The sequence below is a fragment of the Octodon degus genome, unplaced genomic scaffold, assembly GCF_000260255.1.
Source record: "Octodon degus isolate 3935 unplaced genomic scaffold, OctDeg1.0 scaffold00048, whole genome shotgun sequence".
Classification (NCBI taxonomy): Eukaryota; Metazoa; Chordata; class Mammalia; order Rodentia; family Octodontidae; genus Octodon; species Octodon degus.
This window is the reverse complement of record NW_004524624.1, coordinates 10,182,918-10,200,464: the sequence shown is the minus strand read 5'-3', so window position 1 is coordinate 10,200,464 and position 17,547 is coordinate 10,182,918. Positions and strand designations below refer to the sequence as shown.

Here is a 17,547-nt window from a genome sequence, read left to right as displayed (position 1 = left end):
GGGGGGGTACTGGGGATGCGCTTGCCAGGCAGGCACTTATGCCACTGAGGCTATCTCCCCGGCCATGTTGGTTTTTGAGATAGGGTCTTGCTGTATAGCTTTTAGCTCCTGGTAATCCTCTTGCCTCAGCCTTCCAAGTGCTGGGGATTACAGGTGTGCACCACATTGGCTCTAATATTATTTTGAGCATTAAAAACAGGAAAGGCAGGGGCCAGGGAGATGGTTCATCCTCAGATGGTTCATCTGAGTTCAATCCCCGGTTCCGCAAAAAAAAAATAAATAAATAAATAAAAACAGGGAAGGCAGGAGGAGTGGAGGTAGGACAAGAAAAGGCTAAGGATGTGGATGTGGTAATTGCCTTTCTTCTTTACTCAGACAGACGTAAATCAGAGGTAATGGTGACTTCATCCACAAGACGCGGTATCAGCATCTCAACTTTTTCTCTCCTTTCAATCCCAGCACCCACTAGTTATTTTTAGTACAGAAAAATAAAAACAAAGACAAAACCAAAAACTGTTGGTCTTATCTTTTACTTAAGTGTATGAGGGAGCCCATAAACCTCAATCCCAAAATTGCATTTCATAGCTAGCAGTGGTCATACTCTCTCCCCCAAGATAAACATTGTTCATCTTCTCATTTGCTACATGGTTGTCGGTTTTCAGTGGGCAGAACCCAGGGACATTTTATCACTGGGCCACATTCTGTCCTAGTCAGAGATGAGGTCAAATTGCTGAGATTGGCCTTGTCTTTGTGGTCTTCCTGCCTCTGCCTTCTGAGTATCTTAGGGATTATAACTAGGCACCACCTCCCCCAGCTAGAGAAGTACTATATTTCTGTATTTTAAAAAATCACTTTAAAGGGACCAGGGACTGACTCAGCAGAATAAGTGCTTGCCTGGCAAGCACAAGGCCCCAAGTTCAAGCCCCAGTTCCGCCAAAAAAAAAAAAAAAATCACTTTAAAGAATAGGGTCTTGTTATATAGTGCAGGCCAACTTTGAACTTATTATTGTACTACCAGCCAGTCTCAAACTTTTGAGTCCACATGCTTGGCTGCAAGTACTTCTAAGACAGTATAGTTCAGGATGTCCTCTAACTCACAGGGATACTCCTGCCTCGGTCTCCCAAGTGCTGAGATTACAGGCATGTGCCACCACGTACTTTAAGATTTGACCTGCCTGACAAGGAATGTTTACTTCCCTCTTAAAAAACAAACAGGCCGAGGCCCAGGGAGATAGCTCAGTGGCATAAGCACCTGTCTGGCAAACGCAAAGTCCTGAGTTCAAGCCTTGGTGGTGGATCCAGCTCCTTTTAAGGGCCAGGAAGATAGCACAGTAGAATAAACACTTGCCTGGCAAGCACAGGGTCCCAAGTTCAATCCCTGGTACTGCAAAACACCCCCCCCCCAGGCCAACCAGATAGCTCAGAGGATTAAACCACCTGCTGTGGCACACACCCTATACCAGCTCTCACGAGCCTGAAAATAGGGGGATCACTACAACTCCGATCTGTGTAGTGAGACCTTGTACTAAATAAAAAAAACAAACTTAGAAAATCTGAAATCCCAAGTGTATATTGCTCTCTGGGAGGCTGAGGCAGGAAGATTATAAATTTGAGCCTAGCTCCAGCAATTTAAGACCATCTCAAAATTAAAAAATGAAGGGTTGGGCCCCCTTAACCTTTTACATCCCTAGTCTGACCCTCATGTAGCTCATGAAGGCCCTTGGTTTATTTTTATTTTTTTGGCGGAAATGGGGATTGAACACAGAGCCTTGCACTTGCCAGGGAAGTGCTTATTCTACTGAGCTATCTCCCTGGCTCGGCCCTTGATTTAATCCCCAGCACAATACCCAAAACAAAAAAGAAACCACCAACAGAGTACAGGAAGGATCTGAACCACTGAATGTTTCCTCCTGGCCTTGATGCTTGGCCCTCTTCTGAAGAAGCAAAAGTTGCTACAAAATCCCATCTCAGCCTTTCTTTTTTTACCATGTGCAGAACGGTACTTGTGGAATGTGCATATTGCACTAAGCAGCCGCATTTCCAGGTAACAATTCAGACAGCAGCCATTCAAGCTGTGTCCACCTTTTAATCCATTGCAACTTGAAATTATTACAACTCATTTGCTTACATTTTTTATTTGAAAAATTATTTAAAAGTCCAACAAATTCTTAATATAAATTATGACTCTCAACCCCATGTATGTTAGAGAAGGTGGCTCGAGGCAAGAGAGCACCAAAGAATAGATATTAGGTGAGGCTGGAGAGAGGAGTTCCACCTTTCTGCCTTACCCCGTCCCCTTTTGCATCCCCAGTCTACCCTCAGCTGCTAACTCCTAGGGCAACAAGGTGGGCCATTTTCATTAGAGCAACTAACTTGACCGAACTGAGAGTAATTGGGAATGCAGACCCTGAAAACTGTGCAATGACATTTGAAAAACTTCATTACTAGAGATGGGAGCAAAACAGATAGCTGGATGGAATAAGCAGAGTGGATCCAACTCCACGGTTCTGACTCTGCCAGGGCCGAGACCCCAGCATTTCTGCCGCAGAGCGGGCAGGGGCTCATCTGTCTTTGTTCTGCCTTCCTAATCACCCTGAAAAGAAAGGGCCAGAACAAAGAACACCTGAGAAAACAAAGTGCCTAAAGACCCTGGTCCTCCATTGCTTTCCCATCCAGAGCACACTGCAGCTAGCTGGGGGTGGGTCCTGATCTTCAGACAAAACTCCCTGAGTCTTATTTGTGTCTGGTTCTGCGGCTGGGGAACAGAGGAACAGAGCTGAGCGCTTGGGGAGGGGAACAAGGGCGTGCATCTCTGCTGCTTTTACTTGCCCTTTCTCCAACCCCAGTACAGCCTGTTCCTGTCTCCACACTGCAAGGAAGAAGTGTAGTACATGTCCACCGTGGAGACTTGAAGCCACACGGCAAAAGAACACACGGAATACAGATTATATGTTTTCCTGAGCTTACAACAGTCCTAGTCCATCCAAAAGTGCCTTGACTTCAGAGCTGGGATTTCTCAGCCTTGGGTAATTTTGCCCCTAGGAAACATTTGGCAGTTTCTGAAAGTATTTTTGGTTGCCAAAACTAGAATGGGCCAGAGATGCTGCTAAACATCTAATCACAAAACAGCCCTCTGGTATACAGAACTGTCCAGCCCACAAGGGCAAACATGTCTTATTGAGATGCCTTGCTCTGCCTCTCCTCACTCCTGTGCTTTAAGGGTCTTACACACCCAGATGGTAGTTTTCAACCTATTTACCTCACCATGGTCAGGAAGTGCACCTTGATGTAACTCCTCTTTTTGCTCTCTGGCTTTCTCTTCAGACCCCTCTTACATCTCTCACCTGGGCCAGCAGGGAGGTTGGCAGAGATTGGGCCAGATCCCCCAAGACTTAAATGGAATGTTGACAATTAAGATCCACCACAACTCTTGCTCAATGGGAAACAGTAATAGGGACAGAGTTAAAAGATGGAAAAGCTGGGTGGGGTAATTAATCATCTTAAATTAAAATTTTAGTTAAAAGAAAAAAGGACTGCTACTGCGAAGCTAGTAATGCTACAGAAACAGGATTAGAGAAAGACCCTGGTGTCAGCAGAGAGTGAATGAGGGGATATGAGTTGAAGGTCTGCAGTCTGAAGAGAGTGGACTGGGCAGTGTTACCCTCCAAGCCCCTGCTTGATGTCTGCTTTGGGTCATCACAGGAGGAAAGGGAAAGGCAAGGAGGTAGAGAGCTTCTCAGAAAAGCCAGCTTTGGCATTCTCACCTACCTACTCTACCCCTTTTAAGGAGTTCCAGGCTAAGGGTTGAAAAACAGTCAGCACCCAGACCATCATTTAGGAGAAGGAAACTCATCCCTGATTCCCAAAGAACTCCTCTCTCAGATCTTGGGTGTCCACAGTGTCTGCTGAGCTCCTCTGGCCAGCCAGCGGCCACTTGGTCAATCCTGCTGCCTTGACCCATCTCCAGGAGGGGTGACAGCCAGAGAGAGGAGAAGGAGTCCAGCCCCCACACCTCAGAGGCACTGTTAGGCGGAGGGGAAAAGAGGGACCCTTGGATTCTACAAGTCCTAGCAGGGATCAGGCAAGGGCAGCATTTCTTCTGGGCTGGACAGAGCTGGAACTTCAAGATGGCAGAACCTGAATTAAAAAATGCAGACAAAAAACCAAGCATTTTTAAAAGATGATTTGCTTCAAACAACAAACACAAGACTAGGGAGAAGCCACTACATGGTGCAGACCTCCTCTCTATTTCTGTGTAGACAGCCACCCCTGTGCCTTTTTCTTTTCTCAAGTTTGAATGAACTATGTCTTTTAATCTTTTAATTATTTTATTTATACGGGGTCACACTACGCAGCTCAGACTTGAAGTGATCCTCCTGCCTCAGCCTTCCCAGTGCTGAGATTACAGGCATGTGCCACCGTACCCAGTTTCAGTGGCTAGCACAGCAGGAGGTACTGGGGATCAAACCCAGGTCCTTGTGTTTGCCAGGCAGGTGCTCAGAACACTGAGCTCTCCCCATTCCCCTCTGTGCCTTTCTGATGGAGCCAGTCCACTTCCTTCCTCAGCCTTCCAAGGGCCAGGATTGTAATCCCAGGCTAAGCTTGTACTCCCAGCCACACCTGGCTGAAACCCACTTCTGTACCCTCCCTTAACTCTTCCCCTTCTCCCCTGCCCTCCCCCCATTTCCCATTCTGGCATCAGAGGACCAGGGTTCTGAAGCAGGCCAGCAGGACTCACCCGCATGGGCACGAGGTCACTCACCATTTATTTCTATGGGAGCTATAAGCCCCTAGAATTACTCCAAGGCCTGTCACGGTTTCCCTTGGACCTCATCTGTTCCTGAACTGCACCTGTCTGTTGAAAAGCATATGTGAGACATTTGTACCTGGCAGCACATGCCTATAATACTAGCACTCTGGGAGGCCAAGGCAGGAAGGTTGGAATTCAAGCCTAGCCTCGGCAACTTAGCAATTCAGACCGTCTTAACAAGCCTTCCTTCACATTGGCCTTCATGAGTAAGAGCTAAAAATGGATCGTTTACTAACAAAGACACCCTCACAAAAATTTTTACTGTATAAGAATTGCATAATCAGTAGGAAGGTTCATCATCACCTCTAGGCCTGTTTCCTTATCCTAAGCCAAAGGTGGTCAGCCTTTTACATGCTCGACACTCCCAGCCACAGTATGACTTACTATGGCTCCAAATCAGCAGTTTTGAGTTTTGCTTAGACAGGTCATTCACACTATGAACCCCAGTCTGGCCTCCTGCCTCAGCTTCTGACTGCTAAGATTATAGGCATGAACCTCCAACCTTGCCAGCAGTTTTCTTTTTCTTTTTTCTGAAACAGGGTCTTGCTATGTAGCCAAGGTTGGCTTTGAACTTGCAGTGCTCCTCCTGACTCAGCCTCCCAAGTGCTGAGATTACAAGAGTGGACCATCATGCTTAACTCCACCTGTAGTTCTTAATTAGAAGTTATAGTATTTTGAAAAAGTCCTACAATTACTAAGAAATATATTCCCACCCCAATGAAGGCTAATAAGCTAAGTACAAAGATAAGGGACCCTAGGCCCAGAGATCTGAAATGCCAGGTCTCAAATTTGCACTAGTTGATGTTTGCTTCTTCACAATACTTTCCTATATTTTTCAACTGAACTTCTAAAGGGATTACAGTTAAGGCCACACCCCCACATCAACTGGTCCCTGGGGCCCTGTACCCATCCCCTCATTACCATAGCAAGTCCGTCTCCAGCCGCCATCTCCCCAGAGCCAATATGGGTCAGATGGACAAAATTCATTGGTTCCCCAATCATGGTCCGGTCAATCCGCCTTCTCTTCTTCTGCTTAGAGAAGATAAAGAGTCATGTCTGGAGACTCCTCCTCAAATCACAGTAGAGGAAGAGAAGAGTCCTAAAAGCCACTAAGGAAAGGAAAGTGCTAAGGGCTTAGTGGAAACAGGGGATGTGGTATAACAACAGGGAAACCACTAGGGTATGAAAGCAGAGCTGAAACAGCGAAGGGCACAGATCATTCTGGAGAGGGCAGTGGCCTGCAGGGTGAATACTGCACAAAGAGAGGACATGTCAGTCACCTCTGGCTGATGAAGAAACAATGGGGAAAACAGACAGGTACTATGGTCCACTTATAACTCAAAATGAACAGGAGGTAAAGGCCTGGACTATTCAATTTTTCCACCTCCCACTGCACATACATCTGCCTGGACACAGAGACCTTTTCCTGACAGAAGGAAGGCAGTGTGCTTTTTTCAAGGCAGGTCCCAGAAGGTATGTGCACTTCATAGCACGCGCTAACTCATTTTGGGGGGTGGTTGAGGGAAGACTCACTGGTTGGGGTTTCTCGACCACACAGCATCCCAGTTTGTGCCAAAATTCACTCATAGTCCGTGACGGTGCCAGCTTCAATATCCTGCCCGAGGCCCCAGAGGGCTCTTGCTCTGGTGCTCTGACGCCCCCTCTTCAAGCTCCTGCTGAAACCGCACACTTGGTCCACTCAGCTGGAACCCTGGGGACCCTCAGGTGAGCAGTGTCTCAGAGACTAACAGGACCACAGGAAACTGGGCTCACAAAAGGTTATGTCTTCCTCAGATTTGAACCTTGAATTAGTAAAGAGAAAAGTTCATGAGAGTACACACATGCCCCAATCTTTAAGAAGCTTCCTTCTTGATAAGCCATTTTTCCAGTTCTCTCCTAGAGGCCCAAATCCTTTACCTCAACATCAATCTTGCTGAAGGGCTAGTCAAATAGCTCAGTGGATTACAGCACCTGCAAGGAGGCACAGGGGCCAGGGGTTCAATCCCCAGGCCTGATGTGCTGGCCCTGCACGAAGGAGTGTGCTGAGACAGCAATTTGAGACTGGGCGTGGTAGCACATGCCTGTAATCCCAGCTCTTGGGGAGGCTGTAAACAGGCAGATCACCAGGAGTCTGATCTAGCAGCAAGACTCTGCACACCCTGTAGACCCTTCCTTAAAATATAAAAAAAAGGGGGGGAGGGACAAAAACACCCAAATATAGGAACCTAACAGTTTTGACTCAGAGAAAGGAAAAGAACCAAAAGGCTACTGTAGGGTAGGGGTCAGAAGATGGGCAAGTCCCATAACAGAAAGAAACAATCTTTGGGGGTGCAACAAGCTCCAGCTCCCTGGGTTTAGGGCAGAAGGGGAGGGGCATTTAAACATTCTAAAGAGGAAATAGTGGTTTTTCTGTTCTCACAAACAAGGCCTCCACCCTGTTTCTCCCTTTTCTCACCTTGCCCTGAACACCTAAATTTTCTTTGAGATCACTGAGGTCCTAGGAGAAACTAGTTGTAGAAGGCTGAACCTCAAGGAAGTCTTTGTACAGTGAAAAAATTTTCCCTCTCAATTCAGTGCTCTCGTTCCTCATTGCTTTCAACTGAGATCCAACCACTCCCAGAAGCCATTTAGCAGCTCCTTTATTACCTGACCTTGAGATTCTCCCTGAAGGCTCTGTACACTGTGTCCTGTGTTGATGCCCCCATGTGTGTGCATATTTGCACAGACAGCAGTGCACATGGACAGGAACACGAGTGTTTCTGTACCAATCATTTTCCAGCTTCCCCACCCTCTTCACAGGTCCTATCGTGCAGCTCTGCCCCGCCTCACATGCTGTAGGGGCCAGGGCCTTCCCTCCTTTCCTCATGTTGCAACCTGTACTCTTCTCTCCTCACCATTTCCACCAAACTGCACCAGCCAACCAGACACAGGAACTTTCCTGTGTCATAAATGTCCAAGGAAGAACTTTGTTCTTTCTCATTACTGCCAGCCTGATTCCTATATTTACGAGTCCTGTAGTGCAGAACATCTCAAAGGTACCAACAGCACAGCTTTGTTAATTTTATTTTCTTTCAATTTTTGAGATAGTGTCTCACTATGCAGTTCAGGCTGGTCTTGAAATCATTATGTAGCTCAGGCTGGCCTCAAGCTCACGAGTATCCTCCTGCCTCAGCCTGCCAGAGTGCTGAGATTACAGGCGTGCACAGCCCAGTCCAAGGTGAACTTTAAACAGGAATATGAATAGCCCAGGGTCCTGGGGTTCTGGCATCCCAGACTGACCAAAACACCGTTTTGTTATATAAATGTGTTTTAGCAGTCTTGAGATAAATCAGGCAAATACAGCTTCTAGGGGAGTCTGGGTTTTCCCTTCCTGTTCCGCCCTTGGAAGGGCAGAGTAATCAGGCCGGAAGTCAGAACACAGCTGTCCAGAGAGGGGAGCTGTGGTCAGTGGGGAAGCTAGTCAGTCACACAGTTTGTCCTGATGGTGGTGGTGGTGGCAGGTGGTAAGGGCTGGAGGGAAGTGGGGAAAACAATGAAGAATCAGAGGAAACCCCCAACACCACCAGACAGTCTGTACTGAGTGGACAGTGCATTCCCCCTCAGCTCAAAGATGAGTGGACAGGGGTGGCTGGTGCTGGGAGGAGAGGGGAGGGGAGCATGGGAGCGAAAGGGGCAGTGGAAGGAACAAGGACCTTTCTGTTTCTTTTCCAGGGACCTAACCAGGGCTGGGTGGAGGGAAAGTGTGTGTGGGACTTGGCAAGAAATGTCCAATGAGGAGAAGTGACCAGGAAATTCCATTCCCTAGGACATTAGGGTCTCTGAAACTCAGGGGTGGAGTCAGGGCGTGAAAAAGCAGGACAGGGCCAATGGGTGGAGGGCTGGGCTTGAGGGGGGAAGGGGAACAGAGCCAAAAAAGGAAGTAAGAGCGACAGACTGTCACTCTCTTTTAAACGGGCCAGAGAATTGAGGAAAACTCAAAAGTCCTGAGCTGGTAAGCAGAGTTGGGAGAGGTGCCAGAATCCACTGGACACTATTTCAACTGTACAGGTCTACAGCCAACAAGAGGCACCCAGGATTAGACAGCATAAGGCCACATCCCAAAAGCCAAATAACGCTAGGACTGGGACCCATCTTGGGCCCAAATGAAAAATACAGAACTGGGAAGAACCCCCCAAATCTCGCTGGAACCAAGGTCACGCTAGGGCTCAAGAGTCCCAAGCTGTTGGGGGCTGCCAGGAGAGAGAATGGCGGTCGACCCAAGCCCGGAAGGATGTACATAGGTAGTTCCTGGGTCCTGTGGTAGCCTCAAACCGGTTTTCCCGGTCCCGCGGCCTTCCGCCCCACGGCCTCCAACCCGCTGCCTGACAAGCCTTCACAAGAAGCAGCTGCGAAGAAAGAGGCGCAGAACTGAGAAAGGAGTGGGCCATTCTGGCTGTCAGCCCAGGCATGCAGCTGGCCCCTGCTTGGAGACCCCAAGCCTAGGAACGGGACTGGATCCCATATGCCAGTCAAGTGACATGCACTTGCCCAGCGCCAACCCTCCCCCTCCCCAGGAAAGGTCTAGTAGGGTTGAGCGCAAAGAATTAGGCCCTGGGCTTTCCCTTCCTCAAGATAGTCGATCAACCCCACCCTGACGTTCTCCGAGCCTCCTAACCTTCAACTAGGCCCGGGACCTCTCTGTGACCCCTCGGACTCAGTCGCTGCGCTCCGCGTCCGCCCCAGGCTCCGAGGGAGGCGCTCCCGGAACCAAGTCCCAGCGCCCGGTCCAGCACACGCCGTCAACGGGGTCGTCTCGGTTCGGGCAGCCTGGTCCCTCCCACTCCCCCGCTCCGGCCCGGCCTCCTTCCGCTCCCCAGCGCCCTCGCGCAGCAGCCTCCCCTCAACTCCGCATCTCTGCAGCCTCGGCCGCCGTCCTCGTCCTCCCTACCCCCAGCGTCCGTAGCGTCTCCATCAGGTCCGCAGCGCGCACAGCGGTCTAGCCGCGCTCCCCGCCTGCCTCACCTACTCCTCCCGGGTCGCCAGGCGTCCCGCGTCGCTGGACTGCACCCGGGCTGCAAGGCGCGCTGTGAGCTTCTAGGCTTTCTCCGCGGCGCGGCTAGAAAGCCAAGCGCTGTGCGGCAGGGGTGGGGCGGGCCGAGGGCGGAAACGGCGGCGACGTGATTACGAAACTCGCCGGCGGCGGGCGCGCGCACTGCCTCCGCCCGCTGGCTCTGTGCGGCGCGCGCACGCGGGCACGCGCTTGTGCCGCGCCCGGGCAGACGACCCCGGGCTTGGGGACGCTTCTGCGAGGGCCTGGCGCAGAGCCCGGGCGCCCTACATCTCATGTGACCTCCGCGCGCCAGGCATCGTGGGGTGGGGGCGAGGCCCCGACCTAACCTAATTCCAAGGCGCAGGAAGCACCCTCCCCAATCTCTTCCTATTGTGAGGGCGGGGAGGGGAGGTGGGAGTAGGGAAGGCGGTAAAAGAAGATAATTTTTTTCTTCAAACACCAAATAAGTGACCTGAATTCCTCACTTTGGGAACAAAATGACACTCCTGTATTCCATTGCTTAGAGTCAAGAGTTTTGACCGATGAATCTAAATCAGGACAATGCATTCTGTGCTCTCCGATCAGCATGGGGGCTCGGAAAGCGATCTCGGGAATGATGGTCGGACCAATAAGCCTATGGAGGTGCCTCGAGCCCCCCCCACCCCGGGTTCCGGAACCTATCGTTTGAATTAGCCGAGTCAGACAGGGAGGGGGCGGGGAGTCCTCCCGCCCTCCTTAGGAGGGGCTGCATTGCAGGGGGAGACCGATCCGGCAGACTGAGTCACTGAAGTCCAGGGTGTGAGAAGACAAAGCCATCAAAGCCCCAACGGCGTCCTTTTTCTCCAGCCCTGAGCAGATCCTGAGACCCTGAAGTATTCTCTCCATCTTTGGAACGCGCTAGTAATTCATTGATAACAGGTAAACTAGACTGGGGGTGAATGGGCAGGGGGATGCAGGGGTAGAACGCAATTTTTTTCTGCTCAAAGACCCCAAATAAGATTGAGGTGGGGAACACTTAGAGAAGGGGGCGCTATGAACAATGGATAGCGATTTGTTCCCAGATTGACATCTCTTTACTAAGATCTCCACCCATGCCTTATCCTGTACCTATTCATTAATTTCTAAAAACTTACATGTAATTATTTCTCAGCACATAGCTGATTTCAAGTATCCATTTTCCTGTGATTTGTTATCCTGCATGTTTAATATCTTCTGTCTAGTCATCTATATCTTTCTTTTCAAGCTGTAATTTTTATTAGTTCTATGGTGATTCTTTCGTCCTACTGTATCTCCCTGGCCACTATATCCCTGTATTTTCCTTTTTTTTTTTTTTTCTGTAGGATTCCATTTTTCCCTGTGGGGTGGAATCATGAGGGGTGAGATATAGGATAATATTGAGAATAATCCTGATATTTGGGGTCTCTTCTCCCTCCCTACCTCAAATATTTGCTCCAAAATGAGGTAGGGAAGGTGGTAGCCTCTTGTGTCTAACTGCCCGATCCCATACTGAAATTGGTACAACTACATGAGCTCCAACCACACAAGCTGTTAATGGGAGCAGATTCTTAGTTGCTGGGTAGAATAAGTGGAAGAAAGTCATGGCCAGTAGGAAAATTCAAGCACAGAGGGAGGCAGACATGGTATACCAAAACGCATTCATGCCTCCACCCCACCCCCACCTCCCACTCCCGTGGTGGCAGCATGACACAGCAAGACCCTGTTGAGGCCTTGATGCCTACAGAGGGTCTGGACAAAGGATATTTGGGTATGTCCATGTGGGTTAGAAAAGTGCGTATTTTTTAATCTGTTATATTAGTCATGTATTTCTAAGAAAAGACAATGATATTTAGAGATTAGCTTTGACTAAAATAGCTGGGTAATTTTAAATTAAGGATAGTGGGAAGCAATTTTTGAGTCCATATGGTGCAAGACCAAACCGTTTCAGACAAGTAAATAACATGTAATGAACAGATGAGATGAGATGTGGGTGGAGAACAGGAGGAACGGAAGGAACTGAAGGAGAAGCTTGCTGATAAGCCACTTGCAAATCTGGATGGCTTTGAAATTAAACCTATAGTATATTAAATACAAAATTCCATTAATATCTTTACCTTAATAGTCTTATAGTTTAGCTTCAAATTTCTGTGTAGTCTTCATTATGCTCTTGACTTGATTTTAAGGCCACAAATGTTTGTATACGAGTCTGTCTAGAATGTATTTGGTACTCTCTACATTCTGTGGGTCTGTGGCACAGCTAGGGATTTCAGGCCCTTTGAGTTAATAGTTCACAAAATTTCTTTTGAATTTTTTAAATTGCAAAATAGTTCCATCAGGGGCTGGTGAGATGGCTCAGTGGTCTGGAGCACCTACTTAGAACAAGCTAAGCTAAGCAAAACACAGGGACCGCGGTTCAATCCCCCAGCACCACATGCCAACCAGCCCGCCCCCTGGTGGGCTGAGCTGGCCATACACAAAATAAATAAATAAATATTAAAAAAAAAAAAATAGTTCCATCAGACACTGTTCAGGCAGTTTTATACGTAACCAGTTGCAAGAAGAGCCAATTTGTCAAAGAGCTTTTTCGCTTTTCTTATATTCTAGCTCAATGTACTACATTTTACATTTTCACTACTTAGGTGAGAATCACAGGAACAGTTAACACCTGCCTATGGGATATCTCTTTTTTTGTTTTTGTATTTTTAAGAAAAACATCTTTGTAACAGATGGAGATCAAACCTAGGACCTAATGCATGCTAGGCAAGTATTCTACATTCCCAACCCCAGAACATCTGTTCTTCAAGAACTAGAACCTCATCAGATATGGTGGTGCGCACCCATAATCCCAGTCTGAGTAAGAAAGATTGCAAGGTCCAGGTTAGCCTCAGCCACAGAGCAAGCCCGTCTCAAAAAAAAAAAAGGAAAGAAAGAAAGAAAAAAACAGAAAAGGGCTGGGGAGGGAGGATTGGGGAGGTAGGTAGCTCAGCCGCTTACGTGCCTCCCTGGCAAATGCAAGGTCTTGAGTTAGATCACTGCTACCAAAAAAACCAAACCAAACCAAACCCAAAGGGAAAAGAAAACCTAAAGTCCCATAAAATTTGAGATAAGTAAAGAAAAATCAAGAAGTATCATGTATTAGGTACAAACTTATAATGAACATGATTATGGGGCCGGGGAGATGGCTCAGTAGAATAAGCGCTTCCCTGGCAAGTGCAAGGGCCTGAGTTCAATCCCCAGTTCCGCAAAAAAAAAAAAAAAAAAAAAAAAACATGATTATTATATCTAAAGTGCACCCATAATATTTTTTTTAATTGAGACTTTTGGGACACAATTATATGAAACTTAGGCAAAGACTGAGGACTATGAGACTTAGGTTTATATAAACTGGCTAGAAGTTTTCACAAATCACTAGATAACTTCAGGTTGGTCTAGTTCTTAAATTGAATGATTTTTTTTCTCCTTATGATTTCGTTTTTGTGGGGCTGGAGATTTAGCTCAGTAGTAGAGTGCTTGCCTAGCAAGCTGGAAGCCTGGGATTTGGTCCTCAGCACCAAAAACAAAAAATAAACAACCCTAAAAAACAATTACAGGGGGCTGAGGAGATAGCTCAGTAGATAAGCACTTGCCTGGCGAGCACAGGGCCTGAGTTCAATCCCTAGTTCTGCAAAGGGAAAGAAAAAAAGAGAGAGAGAGAGAGAGATTCTTTTTTAAAGAGCCCATTATGTACCCAGCATTATATATACTAAGGTCACTCTGGGAGAATTACCAGGGAGATATAAAAGAAGGCAGCTGGCTGAGGGAAAAGCTGGTCATACAGTAAACTGTCCTAGTAGGCAGAGTCAGCAATACCATCGAGTCTGAGGCCTCTTAGGCTCTCCACAGCCCCAGACCTAAGTGGGGATTGGTTGGTTCACAGATACAACTATTTTTCTATCTCTTTCCTGTGCACAAGTCTCTGCAAATTACTGTGAAGGTGATGGGAGCTGAGTATTACAGTATGGTGACCTCACCTTTCTAGTGTTACCATCCCATCCCCCATCATCCTCGGAAGCAACTTCTCTCTCTGCTGAGTAATGCTTAGTTCCCAGTTTATTTTGGAGCTTGAACCAAAGAAAAGAACAGTTCACAATTAGCCTACCCACTCACCACTCCTAAAGTCCCCCTATTCTCACACATTACTGCATTCTAGATTAAAGCTTGCTTGCTTTTTTTCCTCTGGTAGAGGAGCATTTGGAGCTTATTTACGGCTACTATTTAGTATTAATCTTTTAAAATGTATTTATTTTTATTTTTTTGGCGGAAACGGGGATTGAACTCAGACCCTTGCACTTGCTAGGGAAGCGCTTATTCCACTGATCCATCTCCCTGGCCCCTATTAGTCTTTTTTTTAGGGAAGGATCAAACTCAGAGCCTTGTGTAGGTCAGGCAAATGCTGTACCACTGAGCTACATTCCCTGCATCAGGCTATTTAGGAATCACAGGTCTGGTGAGAACCCATAGGCCTGGTAAGTGCTGGAGAAAGGCTTTCTGAAACTTAGGGTTCTTAATTCTGAAGGCACTAGAATGTTTTTTTTGTTTGTTTGTTTTGATGAGAACATTTCAACTAAGACTTCTTGCCCCCCTCCTTTGGCTGGTAAATTAGGAGGGAGGTTCATGGAGCTCTAAGTCAGAACATCAAGCAAGGTTTAGGTAGGATCAACAGAAGCTACTCATTAAAGTATGGTAAAGAATCTCCTTACACTCTAGACTTCCCTTTGCCTGGAATTTCCACCCCCGCCCACACTCCCTACAATTTTCTTTTCTTTTTCTTTTCTTTTTTTTTTTTTTTGGTATTTTAGGGAAGGGTCTACAGGGTGTTCAGGGTCTCACTACTAGATCTGACTCATAGTGATCCGCCTGTTTACAGCTTCCCAAGAGCTGGGATTGCCAGCACACCCGGGATGGAACCCCTGACCCCTGCACCTGCTTGTAGGCACTGTAATCCGCTGAGCTATTTGGCTGGCCCAAGAGATAGTCTCGATAAACTCACTAGTTAGCTCAGATTGGCCTTGAATTCTCAGGGATCTTCCTGCCTCAGCTTCCCTAATGCTGGGATGACAGGTAAAGGATACTACACCCTGCTACCCAATGCATTTGCTCTCATTATTATCAAGTATACTCTAGCATTAGGATTAGGGGAGGTCCTGTTACCACATAGAAAAATTTTTCTAGCACCTGGATTTGGTTTTGAAGAGGTAGGTTAGAGAGAAGTAGATTAGTAAGATTATCTGTTAACAAATAGATGAATGGTAAGGTACTCATTATATTAAATACTGAGAAGGCTGGGGAAATAGCTCAGTGGTCTTAGCGTGTGCCTGGCAAGTGCAAGGACCCAGGTTCAATCCCAGGTATCACATGCCTATAATCCCAAGGTTGGGGAGGCTGAGATGGGGATCACTAGGAGTTCGAGCTGCATAGTGAGGCCCTGTACCAAATTTAAAAATAAAATAATAGAAAAGAAATACTGGGGCTGGAGAGATGGCTCAGTGGTCTAAAGCACCTACTTGAAACAAGCTTGGCAAAGCACAGGGACCGCGGTTCAATCCTCCAGCACCACATGCCAGCCAGCCCCGCCCCCTGGTGGGCTGAGCTGGCCACACACACACACACACACACACACACACACACACACACTAAATAAATGTAATAAATAAAAATAAATAAATATTAAAAAAAAAAAGAAATACTGGGAAAATTAACTAGCTGGCTTTGAATGTCTATATGCAAAACCTAAGCACCCAGAAATCATATTAGGTTTTTTTGTTGTTGTTTTTGTGACACCAGAGATTGAACTCAGGACCCTGTGCTTGCCAGGCAAGCACTTATTCTACTGAGTTATCTCCCCTGCCCTTTTTTTTCTTTTTGAGACAGGATGTTGCTAGCCTTGAGCTCACTTTGTAGCCCAAGCTGGCCTTGAAACTCACAATGATCCTCCTACCTCAGCCTCCTCTGAGTGCTGGGATTACAGGTGTGCACCACCACACATCCAGCTACCAGTTTTATCCTTAGGAAACTTCCAGTCTGTTGAAGAAGACTATCCTACATCAACACATTGTTAGTTGCCTGTAACTGCAGAGTGATGGCATTAAGCCAAACCCTGCAGGGTATTGGGAGAAATAGAGGAAACAGGGTAGACAGCCAAGTAAATTTTGCGAGGTGTGGTGGCACATGCCTATAATTCCAGAATTCAGGAGACTGAGGCAGGAGGATCATTTTTGAGTCTTAAAAAGATAAATAAGGGCTGGGGAGATGGCTTAGTACAGTAATTGCTTGCCTGGCAAGCATAAGGGCCCGAGTTCAATCCCCGGTTCTGCACCAAAAAAAAAAAAAAAAAAAAAAAAAAGATAAATAAGGGGTCAGGAGATAGCTCAGTAGAATAAGCACTTGCCTGGCAAGTGCAAGGTCCTGAGTTCAATCCCTGGTACTGCAAAATAAATAAATAAATAAGAAAACATCAAAAGCAAGCTGGTTATAGTGGCACAAGACTATGCACAGTACTCTGGGAGGGTGAGGCAGGAGGATTTCAATTTGGAGCTCAGTGATTTAATGGATTCCTATCTCAAAAAATAAGAACTGGGATACAGTTCAGTGAAAAGGCCCTGAGTTGAACCCCTGGTACCGAAGAGGTAAAAATAAAGGCCAGGAGCCAGAAGGAGGTTGCTTTAATATCAAGACTGACACGTGGTTTCTTTCTAGGAAGCTATGAGGGACCCCGTGAGTAGCCAGTACAGCTCCTTTCTTTTCTGGAGAATGCCCATTCCAGAACTGGATCTGTCTGAGCTGGAAGACCTGGGTCTGTCTGATACACCCACCCACAAGAGCAAGGACAGCAGCGCTGGCAAAATGACTGGGAAAGCGACCGGAGCAGAGCAGGAGAAAAACCCTGAAGGTGACATCCTCCTTGAGTACAGCACCTTCAACTTCTGGAGAGCTCCCATTGCTAGCGTCCACTCCTTTGAACTGGACTTGCTCTAAGGCCGAGACTTCTCCCACCACCTTGTCCTCATTGTCTTCCCTTTCCACCTCCTTCCTTCCATCCCTTACCATTTTAATCTTGTTCTCTTGCCTGTAGTGTTGGTGGTGCTGATGAATCTGCCTGCTGAGTTGTATTTATTTATTTATTTATTTATTTATCTATATTTATTCATCTCTTTATCGATCTACTCCATTCCTTTCAAAAATCCTCAAGCCACAAAATAGGGGCTTAAGCAATGGAGTACTGGGTCACAGGAATTCCGCCACACTCCTACCCTGAGATTATCAACTTCAGAAATGGAAGGCTGAGTTTTTTTTTTAATTACATTTTAATCAGCTTCGAAGATTGCTCAAACCTTCCTAACTTTTTGTTTCAGGCCAGTAAATATAAATATTTCTTAAAGGGTTGGCAAAAATCTTCTAAGTTTTAGGGCTAGGGAGATAGCTCAGTGGCATAAGTGTCTGCCTGGCAAGTGCCAGGTCTAGAGTTCGATCCCCAGTAACACACATGCACAAAAAATCAAATTTTAATTTGAGATGACTTATTACAAAACAATTTCTAAAAGGCTAAGATGATAAGACTGTTGCTTTTTCAATCTTATTCCAGTGGGTTGAGGATATAGTTGAGTAGTACAGTGCCTGTGAGGCAAGTACAAGGTCCTGAGTTCAATTCCCAGTACCAAAGAAAAAAAAAAAA

At 46.8% G+C, this 17,547-nt stretch overlaps 3 protein-coding genes across 4 annotated transcripts in view; 2 read left to right on the top strand and 1 right to left on the bottom strand.

Moving 5' to 3' along the window:
* Nucleotides 1-463, top strand: part of CUNH1orf56 (chromosome unknown C1orf56 homolog) — a 4,219-nt gene extending 3,756 nt beyond the window's left edge. The window contains exon 2 of the mRNA XM_023716352.1: nucleotides 376-463. Coding sequence (XP_023572120.1) covers nucleotides 376-396 — 21 coding nt within the window. The 3' untranslated portion in view covers nucleotides 397-463. The remainder of the gene's footprint in view (nucleotides 1-375) is intronic.
* A 1,656-nt stretch (nucleotides 464-2,119) lies between these two features.
* Cdc42se1 (CDC42 small effector 1) overlaps nucleotides 2,120-17,547 on the bottom strand; it is a 17,769-nt gene continuing 2,341 nt past the window's right edge. Inside the window, exons 1-5 of one of the 2 annotated variants that reach the window (XM_004632380.2) lie at nucleotides 9,812-9,939; nucleotides 6,344-6,612; nucleotides 5,732-5,842; nucleotides 4,763-4,855; nucleotides 2,120-4,137 (exon numbers count right to left, since the gene is read on the bottom strand). In XM_004632380.2, the coding sequence (XP_004632437.1) occupies nucleotides 4,781-4,855; nucleotides 5,732-5,842; nucleotides 6,344-6,397 (240 nt within the window). In that variant the 5' untranslated portion in view covers nucleotides 6,398-6,612; nucleotides 9,812-9,939 and the 3' untranslated portion in view covers nucleotides 2,120-4,137; nucleotides 4,763-4,780. Of the gene's footprint in view, nucleotides 4,138-4,762; nucleotides 4,856-5,731; nucleotides 5,843-6,343; nucleotides 6,613-9,811; nucleotides 9,940-17,547 lie in introns of those variants that run through there. The other variant, XM_023716499.1, reaches the window with a different exon arrangement.
* Nucleotides 10,371-16,999, top strand: Mllt11 (MLLT11, transcription factor 7 cofactor). Its single transcript, XM_004632379.2, has 2 exons — nucleotides 10,371-10,757; nucleotides 16,572-16,999. Exon 2 carries the CDS (start codon nucleotides 16,578-16,580, stop codon nucleotides 16,848-16,850), a length of 273 nt encoding a protein of 90 aa, XP_004632436.1. The 5' UTR covers nucleotides 10,371-10,757; nucleotides 16,572-16,577; the 3' UTR covers nucleotides 16,851-16,999.

Bases quoted from the DNA above. Each gene is read 5' to 3' on its own strand.
- Mllt11 (XM_004632379.2), top strand. From the start codon at position 16,578: ATGAGGGACCCCGTGAGTAGCCAGTACAGCTCCTTTCTTTTCTGGAGA.